This window comes from Camelus bactrianus, chromosome 10 (assembly GCF_048773025.1).
Source record: "Camelus bactrianus isolate YW-2024 breed Bactrian camel chromosome 10, ASM4877302v1, whole genome shotgun sequence".
In the NCBI taxonomy this organism is placed as follows: Eukaryota; Metazoa; Chordata; class Mammalia; order Artiodactyla; family Camelidae; genus Camelus; species Camelus bactrianus.
This window is the reverse complement of record NC_133548.1, coordinates 67,624,490-67,647,472: the sequence shown is the minus strand read 5'-3', so window position 1 is coordinate 67,647,472 and position 22,983 is coordinate 67,624,490. Positions and strand designations below refer to the sequence as shown.

At 36.5% G+C, this 22,983-nt stretch overlaps 1 protein-coding gene across 1 annotated transcript in view; it reads right to left on the bottom strand.

Moving 5' to 3' along the window:
- Positions 1–22,983, bottom strand: part of CNTN5 (contactin 5) — a 1,016,845-nt gene that overhangs the window by 215,174 nt on the left and 778,688 nt on the right. The window contains exons 11-13 of the mRNA XM_074372920.1: positions 20,053–20,189; positions 18,098–18,227; positions 15,870–16,020 (exon numbers count right to left, since the gene is read on the bottom strand). Coding sequence (XP_074229021.1) covers positions 15,870–16,020; positions 18,098–18,227; positions 20,053–20,189 — 418 coding nt within the window. The remainder of the gene's footprint in view (positions 1–15,869; positions 16,021–18,097; positions 18,228–20,052; positions 20,190–22,983) is intronic.

The following is a 22,983-nucleotide window of genomic DNA, read 5'->3' as shown; positions in this document are numbered from 1 at the left end:
CACATGAGACAATGTCAAGGGCTCCAGGCGAAAGGACCACTCCAGAGTGGAGGTGTACACCAGTCAGCCTGTGAGCGATCAGTACTGAATGTGAGTCACGTGCTATAGTAAACATACTGAGAGCATCATATCCTTTAATTCTTGCAAAAACGGTAGAATAGGTATAATTAGCCTCTCCTCCTTATAAACGCAGAAAATGAGGCTTACGAAGATTAAACAACTTGCTTGGGACCATGCAGCAAGTAAATAGTCTAGTGACTGGACGAGCCACCCAGTGCAAAATAAAAACATGAGGCCCATTGTTCAAAAAATTACTAAGAATTTTGATTTGGTGATAGCAAAACACTAAACTAAGCATGGAACCCTTCTAAGTATGGTGCCCGGTGAAGCCGCACAGCGGAATGCCCGTGAAGCCAGCCCTGTCTGCCAATAATTAATCCCATGATCTCTGCCTCACATCCTGGTTCCCGCTGAATGCGGAGCATTCTGACGGGAGTTTAAAACAGTTCTTATGACCGGACACAAAAACACTGACAACAGCTCTTCGCTAAAAATTTGTTGAGACGTATCATCTGATGAAATGCTTAAATATATCATCAAAGGTACGCATGGGGACAAAAACCAATGGAAGCATTTTCTGTGATTCTTTTCTCTCATGGGCTTGAGAAGCCATCAGAAATACAGGCTGGTAGGTTCAAACAACAAATGCTTACATGTAAACCTGCTCTGAGCCTAAACCTGAGACTAAATTTATTGATTGGGGAGAATGCGTGCTGAAAAATATCACATTCGTCAGACTATTTCAAATATCATCTTATTCTGTAAAGATTAAATAAAGCCTCTTAAGATGAGTTTTTAAAAAAGAGCAACAAATTTGAAATTACCTCTAGAGAATGAATCCATGCACATTGCAGATATATTTGCGTGTCTAATGTGATTTGCATATCAACTGTGATGTGTGTGATGTTGTCTTTAGTCATGCACTTCTAGACACCAAGAAACTAAATAGGGGTGTGCACTAGATGGTCCAAAACACATTACAAATACTTAATAAATAAAAATTGTAGTGAGATTTCTATGGGCTTCTATCCCAAAACACATTCTGGGTTTTTGTTGGAAATTCCATGTAAATTAGTAATTTCAGAAAGAAACCTTTGATAGTATATATCCCTTCTCTATGTTGGAATCCTGCTTTTTACGTCATATCCTCTGAGCTTATTGGTTCTTTATGGAACATCCTTATCTAATAAGCAATGTGGAAAAATCATGCTACAATATGGATGCTTTGCTAAAACACTCAGATCACTGAAATGAAAGTTGTTTTGTATTTGTTTAGCTTGATGACTTATTTTTAAATATAGTTGCCAAAAGGAGTTTAAACAAAAGTGGTTTCTAAATATAAGTGTTAACATACACGAGTGTTTCTATTTATGCAAGGTGAGCAAAAAATATGTTGTCAAACAAATATGAAACCAAATGATAAACAGTTTTTCCTTGTCCCTCTCCCTCCATCTCTCTCTCTCTTTCTATCTCTCTTTGGTGTGAACCATGGGAGTTTGGGATTAGTAGATACAAACTACTACACATAGAACAGATAAATAGGTGAGGGACATCACTCAGCAGAGAGGTGCATCAGAACCTGGAACTCCATATCTCCTCTCCTTCCACCCAACACTTTATGAGTCTTTACTCCAGTGATTAGGAGAATAGCTACAATTTAAACATTTCATAAAACTAAATTTAAATTTTAAAGGGCTTAAAAATAGATTGATTCCTTACAAATCAAGGATAATGAGAAAGCTAAGAGATATTTTAAAATACCACTTTCAGTTAAATGATTATTTATACTACAGATACGAGAGGGGCAGATAGGTCGGATAAACGTCATGTTCTCAGTTCGACTCAGAGTAAAATGTGAGTAGTGATCCAATCGGGGTCAGGAGAAGAAGCAAGAAGACACACAATGAGATGCAGAAGTGGAAAAAAGAGAAAGGTTCCAGTCAACATAGGAGCCAATTAAAAAATGGCACAAGATCTAAATAGACATTTCTCCAGTAAAGACATGCAGATAGCCAATAGGCACATGAAAAGATGCTCAGTATCACTAATTATCAGAGAAATGCAAATCAGAACTACAATGAAGTGTCACCTCACACCAGTCAGAATAGCCATCATATGAAAGTCCACAAACAATAAATTCTAGAGAGGGTGCGGAGAAAAGGAAACCTGTTTGTAGGAATGTAATTTGGTGCAACCACTATGGAAAACAGTATGGCAATTCCTTAAAAAACTAAAAATAGACTCTCCATATGATCTAGCAATCCCACTCCTGGTCATATATCTGGAGAAAACTAATTCAAAAAGATATATGCACCCCAATGTTCATAGCAGCACTATTTGCAATAGCCAAGACATGGAAACAACCTTAGTGTCCACTGACAGATGACTGGATAAAGAAGGTGTGGTATACATGCAGTGGAATACTACTCAGCCATAAAAAAGAATGAAATAATGCACTCTGCAGGAATGTGGATGGACCCAGAGATCATCATACTAAGTGAAGTAAGTCAGACAGAGAAAGAAAAATAACACATGATATCACTTACATGTGGAATCTAAAAACAGGACACCAAAGAACTTATTCACAAAACAGAAACAGACTCACAGACATAGAAAACAAACTTATGGTTACCAGAGGGAAAGGGGATGAGGAGGGATAAATTAGGAGCTTTGGATTTGCAGATACAAACTATTATATACAGAATATATGAACAAGGTCCTACTGTATAGCACAAGGAACTATATTCAATAATTTGCAATAACTCATAATGAAAAAGAATATGAAAAAGAGTATATGTGTATGTGTGTATATAAACACACACACACACACACATATATATATATATATACACATCACTGAATTGCTATGCTGTACACCAGAAACTAACACAACATTGTAAATCAACTATACTCCAATTTAAAAAAAAAATGGGAGCACACTAGAGTTAGGACCATGGACCATAGCTGATGACATTTCCGGTCTGCTTTATCCAGGACACCTGTTCAGTTTAGTCTCTTGAAGACCTGCCTTCCCTACCTGTTTTTTTTTTTTTTTCCTTTTCACTTGAGATATTACTACCTCTCTCTCATAGCTAGATGTAACCATACAATTAGTATTCATTATTTGAGAAAACCTAAGTATGTTTGATTTCATGTAAACAAAAGGACCAGAGACAAGTTACGACCAAATTGCATAAGTGGAGCTAACTGATACAGACCAGGAGAGAAAAACTCTGTCCGGCTCAACTGTTCACGGGGAGATGCTCACCCCGAACAGCTGTGTTTTGCAAACCTGTCTGCTCGTGAAAATCGCTTGTGTCCTAATAAAATCTCTAGCTCGTGGAGACTCATCTCACCCCAGTTCTGCTGCATCAGAATTTCCAGGGGAAATGGTCTATTCATCTGTGTTCCTTCTAAGGTTCATGTATGATTTCTATGACTGAACCACTTTGGGAAAAAATTGTTGAGCAATGATCATGAGATCATAACTGTGCCCCCAAACTCAAGTGATGGTTGTCCAGATGGTAGAGAGAATTAGAAAACCCAGGCTTATTTTATTATCTCTACTTTCAGAAAAGGCGTATTTTAAAGAGAGATGTGTGCTTAAAAACCTGCAGCTTACAGAAATGATCAACAAACCCAAGCTCTAGTCCAAAAACCTGAGGGGACATGGGACATCCAGCAGCTAGGACGGTCATTCCTGGGCAAGGAGAGAGTCATTCCTGTCTTCCTACAAATCATCTTGGGCTTTGGGTAAACCCTCTGGTGCCCCAAAACATGTGGGACTCAACTCAAAGACGGCCACTGGGTGAGAGGAGGCACGTACTGCATATCCCAGCTGAAGGGGCTCACGTGCACGTAAATGACCCATAAAATGAGACAGGAGGATGGACCTGAGCTTCTTCCTTCGAGCACACCTGGGTCCCCCAAGAACTCTGCTTGATGGAAGAAGCCAGCATGAGTGGGGGTCACAATGCCACTGACAGCCTGTACCTTAAGGAACACATCTTGTTTTTGTTTTATTTTAAACATCAGGGCCCTTAACCAACTTCAAGAGAAAGAGAGTCGGAAATCCCTGCATTAAAATCCGATGCACAGGTGCATGCCTGCATACTGGCCCCCTGTCCCCTCCTCCCAGCACACACACACCCACACACACAGACGACGATGACATAAAATTTTAAGCGTTGATCTCAGCATGGGGGGAAAAAACACAGTCCTATTCCACACACATGATTTATATAGATATAACAGCTCTAATGTGGTATGCCACCTTCTAAATTTTTAAAACAATTTTATAATAGTGTTTAAAACCAGATAGGGACAGTTTGGAGAGCAAAGCTGTATCACAGGGTTTAGTTAAAATGATTTACTTGCGGGTTTTAAACAGCCTTAAGTGGTTTGTGAAAAGTGTTCTGATTTGTGCTTAATATGGATGGTGCTCAAAAGTCTGGGCACCAGAAAGGTACACCCCTGGGGACACATTCACCAGGAAAATGTAGGCCTTAAATACAGCTGGGTGTTTGCTTTCGAAACTGCTTTTCTGAATATTAGCATTTAAACCACCCACAGAGGCTTTGCAGATGCTTCACTGGGTAAATGAGGTAGAGACGAGAAAGCTCACGCCTCACGGCTGCTGCTTCTAATTCAGAGACAGTCCGGAAAACTGGGTTGACCACAGTCAACCACTTCTTAAACTAGCGTGAAAGAAGCTATCTTGGAAATCCAACTCCATTCAGTTAATTTTCTTCAATTAAAGTAAACAAAGGGAACTGACCTTTCTTACAATTTTCTAATTTAATTCCACACTATTTTCATTTTACCGTGTAAGAGAGAAGCCTCAGATCTTTACGCGAGTAAAGCGAGAGTAGTCATAATACAACCACTTCCTTTATCAGAACATCTTTCATCCAAGACATTCAGAGTTGTCTGTGACGCTGTCTCCTCGAACCCCTGTAATATCCTTCGTAATTTAGCTTGAACGATTACCATCTTCACTCACATCTGGGAGGCTGAGTCACGAAGACATAAAAGGTGAGATCTGCAGAGGATTTGGGCACATGTGCTGTTCCCACAGATTTATTTTAAAGTATTTATTAGCTTCCACAGTGTGCAGAGCACTATTCTAGACTCCGGGGTTATGAAAGAAAAGACAAACAGCCTTTGCCTCCCAGAGATTCTATTCTAGGGAGGGAGGCAGATAGCAACTGAGTAAATAAAAAATACACAAGAAGAACATTTCAGAGTGTGGTAAGTGATTTAAAGAACACAAGGTGAGGTAACGGGGGAGGGAAAATGAGATGGAGGTTCTCTTATAGACAGACGGTGAAGAATGCCCCCCAGAAGGTAACCTTCAACCCAAGAGCTAGATAACCAAGAGGAGAGACAGCACTACACTCTGGGGCAACAGTGTTTCAAACTGAGAAAACAGGAGGTGCCTTGCCCTGAGGCAGGAACGAGTCTTGGACGTGCACAGACCAGAAAGAAGGACCGTGGGGCTGGACCTTTTTGAGCAAGAGGAAGGGAAGTGATGAGATGAGGAGAAAGGAAGCAGCAGTCAGTTCATATGGGGTCTCACGTGACATGGTATGAAGTTTTCATTTTATTCCACATAGAGGAAGGAAACACTGGAAAGTTTCAAAAAGTAAACGGACATGATAGAAGTTACGTTTTAAAAGAAAACTCTGGTTGCTGGATGGAGAATGCTCTTATGGGGACAAAGGTAGGTAAAGAGAGGCCAGGTCAGAAGCTACTGAGAGTACAGGCTAGATCAAGTAGGGTGGATTATGTGGGTAGCTGGTGAGTTAAAACCACCTCGAGCAGTTCAAAAGATTTTATTTCTGTGGTATGAAAGGATTGACTGTCTGAGCACAGAGTGTAAATAAATGATAGGTGATAAATTAAGAACAAAATAAATGAATCCATTGTCAATTCTCTTTTTAAAGATAGGATTCTATGATCCAGCAATCCCACTCCTGGGCATTAAAAAAAAAAAAAGATGAGATTCAAAGATAAGATGTGAGGATTCCCTCCCTCTGTTTTTAAAATTTTACTTTAAAATTTTATTTCTATGTGTCAAAATCCTACTTAAGGACTATTTCAAACAGCAGTTCATCCCAGAATTTTTCCCTTCTCTTCCATCCATATTATATTTACTCCTCTTTTTAGCTCTCAAAAGTTTTTTATACGATGGAATAAACCGAGAATTGGTTTGAATCCAAGGAGGATTGTACTCTATTTCTGACTATAACTTGCTTTGTCTGTGGCCTTAGGCAATCTCTCTGTGACTCAGTCACCTTATTTAAAATGATGATGATTATATCTTCCTTATAGTATTATCTTATTTCGAGGATTGAAATAAAGTAATGCATATATAAAAGAGCCAGTTCTCAACAAAAGGTAGTTATTTTTATTTCTATCTTAATTATCCTGTTAATAATACCTAAATAATATCTATTAAAATTCTTGTGTTGATAATCCTAGGCTATTATTACCTTAAGTATTTTGAGTTATAGTTATCTATATATTAATTTTATTGCCCATTAAACAGGTGCCACTTTGAGGCTGGGATTCTCTCTTGTTATTGTATGAACCTGCATAGTGTCTCACGTTCAATATATGTTGAACATAGCTTACTTTTCACTAAAACAAACTGAATTAAATAGAACAGGGTCTAGGTGATATGGCATTAGGGAAAAGAAGAAGTGGAGGTACAACTGAAAATAGAGAAAAACAAAAATAAATTGGTAGCCTGAAACCTCTAAAAATAATTAAGAAGATAGTGATCATCTTACACTTTTTTTTTTCTCTCTCTCTCTCTCATAAATAACTCTGTTATTTCAGCAAATATAAGTAAACATGCTCATGATAACATGAGCTTCTGTTTCTTTTATGGAAATAATCTGCAGGTTGCTTTTCCTTGTTGTCAAGGTTATTGTGTCTATGGCCTAATTTGTAACCAGCCCACTAATTCCCATTACAAATCAACCATAGTTAAATCAGATCATGATTTATGCAAAAACTGAAAAGAAGTGACTATTAACTCTCAGAGGAAGCTAAAAATGCCCATCATCAAATACTTTTTTTTTTTCTAAACAGCCTGAGAATCTTCTCTCCTCACTTTTACATTCACTGAAGAGTCACTAGGGGAGGTGGCAGGATGTCAGCAGCATGTACTTAGATGCCTGAGTCCCCAAGCACTTTGGATGTTGTTTGTATTAAGGACAAATTAAGCTGAAAGTTGTAGTCTGGGGGGCTTTTGGAAAAGAAAAGCCTTTAAGCAATTAATGATTTGTTCAAGTTGTGCCTGTGTAGAGAGTATAACCAGGCAACTTGTGCAACAATTTATAGTAACTGGGGTAAATGAACCATAGTTAGAAGTAGAATTTATCAACTACTTGCTAAACCGGTAATTAGCTAGAGACATAAAGCCTCAAACTAGAGGTGTTCATAGCACAACAGAGCCAGAATTATTTTGTTGTCATTTACAGCTTAGATTAACTGACTCCCTCAGTCCTCCCCTTGGGAACTGAGGCATGTTTTTTTTAAAAAATATTTAACAATCAAAAAAGAGTGGAAATGAGACAAACTAAATCAGGAGGTGAGATCAGGAAAAAAAGTTTGAGACCTTTGAGGAGAAACCTTTAGAGTTTCTGTGGCCTTAAATTTGGGAGTTATTAGGAACAAATAATTTGAGGCTTTTTTTACATGCGTGTCTTCTGTGTTTAAATGGATGCCATTAATTTGAAGATCTGTGACCATTGTTATACTATCTAAACATACTGTTGAAAATGGAATCATTTGAAAATGTGAGAAATCTGTTGTTTTTCCATTCCCATTCAACTGTTTGTCACCATGTGAGCACACTGTTTACTCAAAAAATTTGAACTATTTGGGGTTATTCACTGTCGGAGGAAGACCAAGTTCAGAAGCACTGGGTATCCCTCAGCACAGAGGAAATCTAAAAATGGGAAAAATATCAAAGCACAGCCCAGAAGCATCATGATAATGGTACCTTTAGAGTTATTTTATCTATAACATTTGATAAATTGATCAGTGTGTCACTGAAAACAAAAAGCAAAAAATATTTCTTATAGTTGGACTGTCAATCGCTTCCTATGTGGTCTAGCTTACCATGAAGTAAGGCAGAGAAAGAGAGAGAGGAAGGCAAGATGAAATACTGACCACCGTGTCTCTTAATCTTCAGTCTGGCTCCATGACTTTTATTTGAAGGAAAGCTAGATTTAAATTTAGTTTTTTATTGGGACGATTTTCTGAATATTTGTGACAGAGTGTGTGTGTGTGTGTGTGACAGTGTGTGTCTGTGTGTGTGGAAACTGTCTATGACGTTGGTCGTGCAGTTTTGAGTACAGACAGGGAAGCTGAATCTTTATCAGAAACACCATGGACGCTGAGAAGGAATTCCATCACTATTCTCCACGTAGACTGGCATGCAACATCACCATTAGACAACCTAATTGCTAAGATTATCGTAGAACCATTGACTAGCACCAGACTTAGTTTTAAAGCTCAGCTTTGTGATGGATGGCCGTGAACACGTCAGTTAATCCCTCTGAGTTTACATTTCAAATCTTGTGTATCAGAGACAACAATATCTAAATCAGAGGGTTGTGAACTGGCACATAGGGAGAAACGGAACAAATTTTAGTGTATAATTCAAATTTCCTTACTAGTATATAAATTAGAAACAAAGTATATAATAATTATACACTATTGGCAAAATACAGGAAAGCATAAAATTAAATTTATCCATAATCCAACTCTTAGAAATAATTTGTGAACAATTTGGAAGCCTCACTATATATATATGTATAGATAGACAGATAGATGAATACATAGATAGATACACAGGTAAATATAGGTATAAAATTGTTTGTACTTATCTTGTATCTATTCTTGTCAGCTATGCTTTTTACATTTGTTTGTTTTGACATCTGGTTCCCATATCTAGGACTATTATTTAGCCTTTACGCTTTATAGACCTCTGTGCTTTACACGCTTTTGCGCTCCTGTGTTCACAGGCCTGGTTTTGTCAGTAATGTTCTTAGTTTCCCTTGGCTCCCTTCACAGCTTCTATCAGTGCCCGAGTCCCTTCCTCAAACATTAATCTTGCCACCAGTCAGCTGCCCAAGATCAAGTCAAATGTCTAGGGCACACACCAGGGCTCTAAGGCAGCTCAACCAGACGGAGGCAAGGTGTTTGCTGATTCTCATCCGGATGAGTTTCCAGTTTCCAGGTAAACTGACTGCTGGAAAATTTATTTCAAATTTTTAATTTGAATTTTTCAATTTATTGGTCTGTATTCCTTCTAATTTTAAGAATTCATGGGTTTCACTATTTTCCTCCGTATCACTGTTTACTGAAATTGTTTATGTATGAATCACTTCCAACCCTCAGATTTATGTCTCTTCCCATCCCACTGCTGGGTTCATGTTTCCCCAAATTATTCTGGACTGGAGTCGTTGGGGTGGAGTCGGGAGAGTGACATCTTGCCACCCTACAGGGTGGCTTCCGTGCAGGACGGGGGGTCCAGCCAAACACCGTAGTGAGGTTCAATTTCTGAATTTAATATGTTGTGGGCATAAAGTAGAGGCTAGGGGAGGATTCCCCGCTGGCTTCCTATCTCGATCTAGTTGTAGTTTCAGGGGTCCTGGCTTGAGCAGTCGTTGATCATTTCTTACCTGAGCCAATGTTTACTTGAAGGCCTGATTCCTCCTAGAGGCCTCAAATTTGTTCACCTAATGTTTGCTAATTTCCAAAGCTCCTACGGCTTTGCCTTTTTTTTTTTTTTCTTCCTCTTTAGTGTTTTGCTAATATTTTAAAGAGAAGGCTAATCAGGCAGAGCCTTGGGCAACTAAGTTAGCTTTTGAAACCAAGAAGTCAGCGTCCTAACCCCACCACAATGTATGTAAGGCTGTTTCCGCCTCCTCCCCCTAGGCTTGGTGGCCCTACAGAACAGCAAGTTACCATCCCTGAGTGACAACACAGTGCACACTGTGAGCGATTCACAAGTATTAAATCTTATGGAGTCAGCTATCAGCCTTCTCTTCCCTTAGATAAACAATATTATTTTGATTATTTTATTTCCTTGGAAAGAATAGGTTTTAATTTACAAAGGAAGCCAACTGATCTATTCTTGATATATGAACGCTCATTTTCCCTCATTCTGCAACTTCTTAGACCCTGAAAAAAACAAGATACCTAGGGTCTCTGTTGTTTTATGTTCTTAATATGTAAAAGACATTGTCACAGAGGAAACGACAAGACAGCTTGTTCATTAGCAGACACAGCATGTAGATGGAAACAATGGGACAGAAACAAGGCCCTAATTATACCCATGAATTCCTCTTCTTCCTTAGAGTAAGAAGACCCCGTTTTCCCCTCAGTAACCATGTCCTTCAGGGCCTGCACTAAGAACATATTTTTCCATGTGTCTGTGAGTCAGTATGTGAGCCTGATCACTGTTGCCCAATAAACACAACATGAATTCCCACTAGAAGTCAACTAATGGGCACTTCAAGTGCAATTTTCTGTGCGTGCTAAACGAGTAAGTTGGAAACTTCGCTGTTCTGAAGCTCCTTTGGTGAGCAGAGGATTATTACAGAGGATTTTGGACAAGTCTTTGCTTAGATTATAGTCCCATAAAAGAAAAATGATGCTATAATACTGCCCCTCCATAGGATTCTTTTTATATTTTGGGATGCAGGATTTCTTTGGCATCCATGTGAATTATAGTTCATTATCTCTGTAACTGGTACCCCCACCCCGGTCTAGAAATGAAACTTGGTACTTATTTCAATAATTGTGCAAATTTTTAAAAACATATATGGCATATTGTATGCATTTTCATAGCAGTTTATACAACAATGCAGATGGAAAGGAAACAAATAAACTGTGCCTTTATCAAAAACTATGTATCCTTCATTTCAACCAAGACTGTCTTTGTCCACAAAAAGTACAGGAAATGAATATGGAATAATGAAGACTTAATATTTGTGCACTGCTGGAGTGCCTCTGGGTGATTATATTTTTAACAGAAGTTAATGGCCAAGTAATAGAAATAATGAGCTGAAGTGAAAATCTAATATAAGTTTGATGAGCAGAACATTCTGAATGAAAGTATAAATACGAGAGGAGAAAATCCCCTTGGACTGTTTCATGTGTTAGTACTCCTGGAGCATATTCGTTTTAGTATGAAATTGGGCATGATTGATAAAGTAAGTTAAGTGGATATATGCTGGTGATCTTTAAAAGCACTGGGGTAAAACCTGGAAAATCCTTAAAAGAAAAATAAAAAATAAATATAGTTTAAACATCTTGAAAAGTCTTCTTCTCTATTTCCATTCCCATGCTCCTGGATTGGAAGAATCAATATTGTTACAACGGTCACACTGCCCAAGGCAATCTACAGATTTAATGCAATCCCTATCAAATTACCCAGCACATATTTCACAGAACTAGAACAAATCATAAAATTTATATGGAACCATCAAAGACCTAGAATTGCCACAGCATTACTGAAAAAAAGGAAACAGGCTGGAGGAATAACTCTCCCAGACGTCAGACAATACTATAGAGCTACAGTCGTCAAGACAGCATGGTATTGGTACAAAAACAGACATACGGACAAATGGAACAGAATAGAAAGCCCAGAAATGAACCTACAAACTTTTGGTCAACTAATCTTCGACAAAGGAGGCAAGAATATACAATGGAATAAAGACAGTCTCTTCAGCAAATGGTGTTGGGAAAACTGGACAGCAGCATGTAACTCCCTGTGTATATCACCTCTGCGTATATTCACACGGCCTGTATTACTGATCATGGAACAACCAGCCATTCAGCCTGCTAGTACAGAAACTATCCCAGCAATACTGAACGAGGAGTGGGTTAGTTTGGTGAGAGTGGCCACACTAAGAACAGATGCCAAGAAGTGGAGGTTTGGGGTCTGATGGACTGAGAATGTCAATTTCAGGACACAGATAAACAAATGTATCACATGGAAGGCCTAGAAGACTCCTTTAATCCCAGACAATAACTTAATTCAGGTACCTTTCCGTTAATTACTGGAGAAAGAATAAGGCAGTGTTAAAGTTTCTGGAACTACTGATAACAAAAACTGATGCCAGTGTTCAAAGATTCCGAGGTTCAAATGATACCATCATCATGGCCACCACCACGACCATCGACAGCAGGAGCACAGCCTCGTCAGCACGGTAACACTCACTGGTCACTTACTAAATACCATCCACCAGCCAATGTACTTTACACACAAACTTTCATTTATTTCTCACAACCCAACGAGGTTATTCTTTTAGATGCCCATTTTATAAGTAAGGAAATTAAGTAACGTGTTGAAACCTCAGAGCCTTCCTGTTTTACACACTGGATTCTATCGTTACTCACAATGTTATAGTGCTCTGTAAAGGATAAGTGCTACAGACTTAGAAGCAGCCATCATCGTTATCAGTAATAATATGATTTACTCTTTAAGCAGCCATGCATATCGATCATTTTCTGATATAAACAACTCATTCTGTAATATAAGCAACAGATGACTACAAACAATTCACAAACGCTAATATAATCCATTTTCTTATATACTTTACATGTATCATTTAGGGTCAAATGAATGAAATATTTTGTAATATATGAGCGGCAACTTATCTGTTAATCGTATTTCTTCTGGAAGTCATATTATGTTCTAGTTATTCTTTACTGAGTTTTAAACTTTAGGATAATGATTTATGTATTTCTTTAGCAAAACAGGTAAGTATAAAAAAGCTGTGTTTTGAAGAATTCCTCCCCCCACCTCAAAAAAATGAAATTGAATTTTGGAGGATTCCACCAAAGTCTGGCAGAAAAGGGTAAATTAATGAATTGTTTGGCACTCTAGTGATAAAACAAATGATTGAATCTTAACCTCTGGTTGTTACTGCATTCACAGTTTAGAGTTAAATTGCAGTTAGGGCTACATTCCAATTTACCTTTTTGAGTTTCTGACATATTTTCACATGATTAGGTGACATTTTTTCCCCTGCAATTAAAATCTTTTATTACATTTTTATGCTAATGCTCTGGACACAATTTTATGCTTTGAAACTGGTTATGTTTTCACATTTAAATGTTTCCTTATAGAACATTATTACTTTAACATCTTTTCCCCAATGTAATACTAGTCTTTACTTGCCCACATAGGAAACTGTCATTTGCAGTTTCAGTCTTTAATTTGGAGGGTACCCCAAATGACTGTGAAAATCTTGAATGAAGGATAAGACTAATTCATTTAAAATTATTTCCAGTTTTAGGTTGGATGAGTGGGGAACATATTTGATGCAGATCACATGACTGGTGAATATGCTTATACTACAAAAAAATAAACCATGATTAGATACTGTAGCCCCAATGTGAAATATACTTGACCCAAATTTCCAAAGCCTTAACAGTTTTTTTAACACCTCTCTTTCCACTTAAATTTGTATTTACAGCTCTTACAAATGGTTGAGGTGCTTTGTAACAGAGACAAGTGATCTAAAATATGCGTAAGAAAATAAGCTGTCATATATAACTGAAATACTATTTTAAAGAATATGTAATATATACATTGGAAATGTTAAGTTCCAAGTTTCCACTCATATTTTTTAAATGTACAGTTTTCCAAATATCTATGTGTCTTATACTACTTGGTAGAATTCTTTCTATTGTTATTTTAAATACTAGCCTCTATTTTAAGATTTAAATATTTATATTTTTATCTCCAACTAGATTGTATTCTTCATGAAATATAGGGCTGTCCAATATAGTAATAAATCGTATATCACTAAAAATAATATTTTGCAAGAGTGCCTGTCAATTATTAAGAGTAAAAATGCACTATATTTTGAGTCCTCATTATTAAATTAAATCACTTTAGAGACCTAAACATATATAGTTCAGGGTAACAAAATGCTAGGTAACTGTGTCCAAGTCTTGCTTTTACTTAATAAATAAAACACCTTTTGGCCTTCTTCCTAAATAGCACTTTGACCAGAAGCATTGACATCTTGAAAAATTGAGTGATTTGGGTTTGAAGCCATTGTATTTGTCTCACTAACCCAAGGGGTTAGCAGTGAAGAGAAAGGGGAACAAGAAAAATGGAAAATTCACAAATTATACTTTTCAACTTCTAGAAAAGAAAAAAGTTTATTATGCTTACATTAGTTGTAACAGAAAACTCATCATCCTGTTCCTCAATCAATACTTCTTTTGCCACACTTTTTAAACTCAATGGGATGTCTATGAATAGTTGATGAGAAACAATCTATGATGAAATGAAATAAATAAGAAAGAGCACACATGCCATCCGCAGGCACAAAACCAAGTAATGCCTTTCACAGGGAATGGCCTGCACTAGTATGGCATGTGTACTTTGATGAAATGAAAATTTTAATACATTTGGAAAAAATGATAACCAAACAGTGTAAATTAAATATTGTTAACTAGTATACAACAAATTAATTTTCTTCTGCTTTAATTAAAGTTTTGTGTCAGGTTTTTTTTTTTATATTTGTGATAAACAATCCAAAAAAATTCAGTTGAACCATACGCAATTCAACCACATGCAATACTGATCTCACAGTGTGTGATCTGCTCCCTAACCCTACCCTCCCTAAGGAAGAGAAATTTTTATCAAAATAAGATTCTATTATGACCCATGTCAATCCTAGGTGACCACTTTTTCCAGGCAGCATAGATCCTCTGGCCTGAATGGAATCCAATTATTTCATAAATTATTTTATGAGAGGTAGGCAAATGAAATCAGTAGTTCTCAGACTTGAATGAGAAAAAACATATATACCTATATTCTATAGAAATTTTTTAAATATTTCAAAATGTTCCAAAATTACTTAAAGAATTATTCAAATAAACTCCTAATGTTGATTTAATTTATTTTAGTTATGTGATTACTGAGATCTGAACAAACATAAAAAAGTATAAACCCCTCATCTTTATAGACCAAATGAAAAACAAAACTCTAGAACATCTGCAGTATTATTTGAACATAATGGAGGATAATATTTTTTCAAAGTTAAATCACCATTTGCAGCACCATATGGTAATGAAAGGTAAAGTATGGGACTTCCAAATTTGGCAGATACAGACTGTCATGCAATTATTTGATTATCTCATCATTTTCTGCCATTTATGCTCTGTGATATCCTTTGGCTTTACATACCAAAGACAAATCTTTACATGTTGAATAGTCCTCTGCACACTTGCCTGGGGCAGTTTAAATAATTCTGTAATATTTTGCATCAGTATGACTGAAAACAGAAAAGGCGAACTTGGGCACAAATTTCCCTTGTGTATTCTGTCATAAAGTGATTATCCAGAAGACCCAGAATATGTTTATATTATTTTTAATATTAACATTGAAATGAGAACCCAACCTCTAAAAATTATCGTAGGTAACCTGTGGATCCTCAAAATCTGCAGACCCAAAATGAAAACCCAAAATAACTAACTTAATAAAAGTGTTTGTTTTCTTCATAACCTGGTGAAATTCCCAATTGGTGCTGAAATACCACAGAAGCAAAGAAGTCTGGCTATATTAGACACAACTTTTTTTTCCTCTTTTAGTCACTTGATCCTTTTTTAAATCACTATGTAGAGAAAACCGTAGTTTAATCAGTTCATGAAATATGTCTCACAATTACGGCAAGACCCTTTCTTGTATACTTTGTGTGTTTCACCTGCAACTTCAAAACAGTCTGATGTTAAGAGTTTGAACTATGAAACAGACTTCTAACCTTTTATTCTCTCTGACGGTTTTGTCCCCCTTCTTCCAAGAGACGGTTGGTTTTGGAGAGCCCTGGGGTTTGCACTCTATGATGACTTCTTGGCCTTTGGTAACAATTATTGTTCTCTTCAGTTGATTCAGTGCAAAAGTGGGAGCTGAAGCTACGAGAAAGAAAATGTTAGCTCTACCAGAAGCAATGACAATAATCTCTAACGGATGATTCATCAAGATTTTGCAACTTTATCTTTTGGACACATTTCTAACAAAATCACAGGATAATCTGCATATATAAATGGCACTAACTTACAATTTATTAATTCATAGATATCTTTGGCTGTTCTTTCTCTTAGCAGGTGATGGTTCCATACAATTGTGGGGCCCACAGACAAAGGTTATTTCAAAGAATGACACGCTTTCATTATGATTATTAACTTTAATTATGAAAGATTAATGAGCTCCTTGGGCAAAAGGTGAAGGGGTTGAACACAGAAGTCTATTTTGAGCTTCCTTTGGAAAAACAGAGGTTACCTGTGGAGAAGTCAATCCTGTGTCATCCATTTTCTAACTAATGCATATTTTATTTTAACATTATACAAAATTAAATGTAGTTTTCAAAGAAAAAGACATTTTTAAGAAACTGAATTATTTAAATTTCAATTAAAATTTTATTTCATTGTTCACAGTTATTCACTAGGCCTGATCATTCATTAACGTTAATATTGTTTTTACTAGATTTTTATTAAGACACTTAATTAAAACTTCCAGGGTAATTCCAGTGGGTGGCTGTAATTGAGAATGCTGGGCCTTTAAGCACATGACTCAGAGACCAAAACAAATAAAAAAAAAAAAGATACTTTTGACTCTAAAACAGAACCTAGAAGATATGTACACAGTGTACTGTACCTGAGACATTTACTTACACCAATTCAACAATTTCATGAATATTTCATAGTGTTTTATGTCCATCATATAGCAGTGTAATGCATGGCACAACATTACACGGTATATGTGCAACATAAAACAGTATGTATGCTACTGAGTGGGTTAAAAAATTGAAAGAAAAGTGAAGGAATTTACAGGAAGACTGCAGGGAACGTTTTTGGTTGCCTCGTAAAAGGTAATTTTGGAAATATGTTTAGTGAATGAGAAAAAGACACATTTGAGAGTGTTTCTGGGTAAACCATTAACTAGGTGAAGGCTGAATCAGCTTTTAAAATCAGAAATGTTGGAGTGTGAGCTGAGAATAAAGTACATTAATATTTGATCAGTTAGGATGTGAGAGATTGAAACATGGACTCCTGTATCTATTTTGGATGGATTTGTTGCAATGTGAAGAAATTTCAAATGCAAACATTCATAATTCAACAAGTTGATTTATGGTGTATGATATATAGCTGATATGTGAATGGTGAATCTCCAGATTCCTAAAATCTTGGGTGCCTCTGTTAGTATTATCCTTTGGGTAAGTGGAAAGTACAAAGCACACTTAGGCTCCTGCCTACTTTTCAGAGCTGGTGTGTTAAGATCTTTTAAGTCTTTCTTGTATTATAATCACCCCAGAGCCAACGGTTAGAAAATCCTCAGAGTGGAAAAAAGTAAAATCCATTCCAGTGACCTAAATATGCGCAATCTGGGTAGCCTATTGCCTGTATTGAACTTTTCTGTAGTAAATAGTGAAGTGGTGCTGGAGTCTGGCACGTTTTCTCACCAGGGTTGTAACCCTAGAAGGCTGCTGGGCCTGGCCTCAGGAGGGCTTTTATCAACCTGTAAGGATAACAGTTGATGCCCCTTTATGAGAGGGTGCTTTCCTTGGAAGTCTTGCCTTGCAGGAGCCACGCACCAATGGCAGGTAGGAGGGGCTTGGGAAAATGTTAAGCATTGCTATGAGAGCAGGAAGAAACCTACATTCTGATCACTCACCCCTAAAGGCATTCTTCCTTGAAAACTAACATACATTTCTTATATTCTTTTTAATGCCATAGAAAAGACATACTGTGTAAACCTGTTAATATTAAAACTAAAGTTAAAGAAAATTTCATAAAAAAGTTATGGGACAATGTACAGAATGTAAACTTTTCTCTTAAACCTTAGAAAATACATATCAGCAAGACGTAATATTTCCTTTCAAGCTAAAAAATTGGTTTTTACAATCACATCATAAACCTTCCGTATAGTAAGAATTAGAGCATGAAAAGAAGCAACACTTTTTTCCTATTTATTTGCTTAAAAATTGCATACCTAGAATCTTCAGCTCAGCGCTGGCGTAAATGGCTCCATATTTATTTTCAGCCAAACACTGATACATTCCAGCATCTGACTGATTCACATTATGGATCATCAATACTCCATTGACCATCTCCACCCTACTCTGTAATGGAATAAAAAATACAGATATAGAAAATGAACAAATCATACAGATTTTGCAGTTACTCTCTCCTAGACTCAGACAAAAAAAAAAAGGCCTTCAATTAATGCAGTTGAATATGATTTGACAACTTAGCAACACAAATTTTCTGTTGATTATCCATGTCTCATGAAAATATGACTATTTCTTGGTCATAAAAGGAATTACAACTGTATTTTTCCTGTAGTTATTCTTATGAGTTTTACTTTTGGTTATGTTTGTAAATTGAGCTGCTTCTGTTGGGTTGACTAGTTAAGCGTTTGAACTACAATCAGTACATTTGAATGTTTTTATTTGAATTAGTAAAGGAGAAGCAAGAGTTCAAATGGTAGGAAAGGACGGAGACTGTAGACAAATGAGATCAAGGTTATAACAAGAATCCTCTTACTATATTGATCTGGTCAGAAGTTTGCCTTTTCCAAGTTCCCAACACAGTAACAGAAATAAAGAACTGGCCAGCAACTGAAGTCTGTATAAAATTATTGGTCAGAAAATATAAACTTCATTGTCAGGTGAAATAATACAGAAGGCAGAATACTGAGAGTACATAAATGAGGTAAACTGAGGCCTAGAGCACATTTTAAAAACAAATATTCAGTTTAAAATATTGTTAAACAACCAGGTATCTTATCTACTTAATGACAAGCAAATCATTCTTTTAATTTTAGTGAGCAGTGCTTGGATCTATCAACAGAGATGCCAAGTAACTTGACATCATTTTTAAAGTAAACCCACTCACTTAGCAGACTATTCTCTGCCAGTAGAATTCACTTTCCTTGGATGGTGGGAGTAGAACACATAACCAGCCCAGTCCCTTCTCAAGGTTTACCTGGGAGCCTAGGAGAAGTAAGAGAAGGAGGCAACGAACCAATGTCTCAGGATTCCCACTCTCTCCCTCTCAATTTTCGTTAACAGCTCTATTCTTCTTTTTATCTGTGTCTGTCTTTTTGTGCAGTTGTGTTTTGTTTTGGCCTGACTGGTTTTAGAATGAGGGAATGTTGATGCTGTGGGGCTGATCTGATCCAATCTCTTCATTTTACAAAAGAGCAAACCAAGGCCCAAAGAGAAAAATGAGGGACAAGAGGTCTTTGATAATGGTGGGACCTGGGCAGAAACTGTGTTTGGAATTTCAACTTTATACACTTTCCCTCCATTTTGTCCAAGAATAGTGAACTATTCCCTCTCTGCCGTCCTTCCTGGAAAGGTCACAACAAGGGAAAGAGCTGAAATTATAACAACTATTCTGTTAGTCATCGGTAATTGATTTATTTTCAAGTCCAGTAAACATTAAGTTGTTTTAAAAATATGCGATAGATTTACTAAAAAGGAATTTAAGTCTATGTGTAGCAGGATGTCATGGAAGGAACCTGCCCGGGACATGGTAGCCTACGATTCTCTTCCAGTTTCATCTTTTACTAGATATGTGATCTTAGGAAAATCACTTTACTTCTTGGAGATAATTTCATCATCTGCAAAGGGACAGCAGTAAGCTATGGGACACCTAAAAGTCTGCTAGAAATGGCAATGAGTCTGTGATAATCAGTGACATTTTCCTATGAACTTATAGGATCGAATAAAATTTAAAGAAACAATGTATTACTCAAAAAAGTAATGAGATAATTAAAATAAAAGGAAAATTCTGCTTATATATCTGTTACTTTTCTCATTTCAAATATATTACAAGGGATAAGGAAGAAATGGCCTTCAATAAGACCAAAGGAAGACAGCTTGTCCTGTGTGAAGTCCTGCTGAAATTACACCAGAACAGGTTAACGGTTACCAACAGCACCTGGAGCAAGAAGGGTACTCCGTTCTTCAGCCAGCGGTAGGTGGGTCTGGGTTTTCCAGTAGCCTTACATTCCCATCGGAGAGGGCTCCCGCTGTCTAACTGAGTATCGTTCAGTTTTTCTACCCAGTGTGGGTATGCTGTAAGAGTTTAAGCATTAAAGAAGGGGGATTTCATTTCTCAAACACTTCACCAACTTCAAACTTCATACGGAATATTCACAAATTCATATGCATTAAATTTTTTAATCTATTCATGTAACTATAGGTATTTGGAAGAAACAGCATTGCACTACGCACATAACTCTATTTCCTGTGTAAAAATATATATAACGATGACATTTTGACAATTTAAAACACTTTCTAGTGAAGTTATATCTTGTTGATTTACCCACTGTATAGTTAGTGGCTAGATTTCCTCATGGAGAGACGAGAACTTGTTTAGTGAGAAGGTTTAGATGCACTGCTTCTTCTAAGCATTGAGACAGCATTAGCACAGGCTGAAGTCATACAGCATGTCTGTCCGTTACTGAAAAACTGCTCTACTTTTTCTTTCTTAATAGAGCCTGAATAGCTTTGGAAACATAAATTGTAAATTCAAATTTCATTTGAGGTAAAATTGTTTTAAACTTAGTAGCATTCTAGTATATATGTGTGTGTGTGTGTGTATATATATATGTATATAAAAGCTTTCAAAATTACAACATAGAAAAATTTCTTTATCACAAAAGAGATAATATAATTGTATAAAATCTAGAAGATACAGTTAAAGTGTCTTTTCTCCATTGGCAGATTTTAAAGTTTTTACCTCTTAATCACCCTCACCTATTTCTTTCATCTTTCCATCCCTCTCTTCTGGCAATCACCTGTTTGTTCTCCATACCTGAGGTTCTGTTTCTGGTTTGTTATGTGTGTTCATTTCTTTTTTTTTTTAATTCCACATATAAGTGAAATCATATCATACTTGTTTTTCTCTGACTTATTTCTCTTAGCATAATACTCTCTAGGTCCACCCATGTTGTCATAGATGGAAAGATTTCACTTTTTTTTGAAGCTGAGTACTATTCCTGTCTGTCTGTCTGTCTGTCTATCTATCTATCTACCACATCTTTATCCATTAATCTATAGATGGGCACTTAGGTTGCTTCCATATCTTGGCTATTGTAAATAATCCTGCGATAAACATAGGAGTATATATTTCATTTCAAATTACTGTTTTCATTTCTTTACATAAATACCCAGGAGTGGAATTGTTGAATCATATGGTAGTTCTATTTTTAATTTTCTGAGGAACCTCCGTACTATTTTCCATAGTGGCTGCACCAATTTATATTCCCAACAACAGTTCACGAGGGTCCCTTCCCATCTTCACCAATAATTATTTGTTGTTTGATAATAGCCATTCTAACAGATCTGAGGGGATGTCTCACTGTGGTTTTGATTTGCATTTCCCTGATGACTAGAGATGTTGAACATCTTTTTACAGACCTGTTGGCCGTATGCCTGTCTTCTTTGGCAAAACATATATTCAGGTCTTCTGCCCATTTTTTTAACTGTTTTGCTTTGTTTTGTTTTTTATGTTGAGCTGTATGAGTTCTTTGTATATTTTGGATTTTAACTCCTTACAGATTTATCATTTGCAAATATCTTCTATTCAGTAGGCAACCTTTTTGTTTTGTTGATAGTCCCCTTTGCTGGGCAAAGCCTTTTTAGTTTGACTTAGTCCCATTTTCTAATTTTCGCTTTTGTTTTGCTCGCCTGAGGAGACATATCCAAAAGATATTGCTAAGCCTGATATCAAAGAGCACACTGCCTAAGCTTTCTTCTAGGCATCTTATGGTTTCAGGTCTTACATTTAGGTCTTTAATTCATTTTGAGATTATTTTTGTATATGGCATGAGAATGTAGTCCAGTTGGATTCTTTTGCATGTAGCTATCCAGTTTTCCCAATACCTTTTATTGAAAAGGCCATCTTTTCCTCATTGTATATTTTTGCCTCCTTTGTCACAGATTAATTGAACATATACACGTGGGGTTCACTTCTGGGGTGATTCCACTGATCGAGGTCTCTGTTTCTGTGCCAGTACCACACTGTTCTGATTACTGTAGCTTTGTAATACAGTTTGAAATCAAGGATCATGATACTGTCAGCTTGGTTCTTCTTTCTCAAGACTCTTTTGCTATTTGGCGTCTTCTGTATTTCCATACAAACTTAAGAATTATTTTTTTTAGTTCTGTGAAAAATGCCTTTGGTATTTTAATAGGGATTACATTAAATCCGTAGGTTGTCTTGGGAAGTAAGCGCATTTTAACATTATTAATTCTTTCAATCTATGAGCATGGTATATCTTTCCAACTGTTTTTGTTGTGTTCAATTTCTTTCATCAGTGTCATATTATTCAAAGTATGGGTCTTTTGCCTCCTTAGTTAGATTTATTCCTAAGTATTTTATTCTTTTTGATGCAGTTGTAAATGGGACTGTTTTCTTAATTTTTCTGTCTGATAGTTTGCTGTTAGTGTATAGAAATGCAAAGATTTCTGTATATTAATTTTGTGTCTTGAAACTACTGAATTCATTGATGAGTTTGAATAGTTTTGCAGTGGTGTCTTTAGAATTTTCTCTAAAATGTATCCTATCATTTGCAAAGAGTTTTACTTCTTCTTTTCCAATCTGAATTCCTTTAATTCCTTTTTCTTGTCTGAGTAATGTGGCTAGGACTTCCAATACTATGTTGGATAAAAATGGCACGAGTGGGCATCCTTGTCCTGCTTCTGATCTTAGAGGAGATTCTTTTGGCTTTTCCCATTAAGTATGATGATAGCTGTGAGGTTGTCATATACGGCCTTTATCATGTTGAGGTATGTTCTTTGTTGAGTTTCCATCATAAATCGATCTTGAATTTTGTTTAAAGCTGTTTCTGCATCTATTGAAATT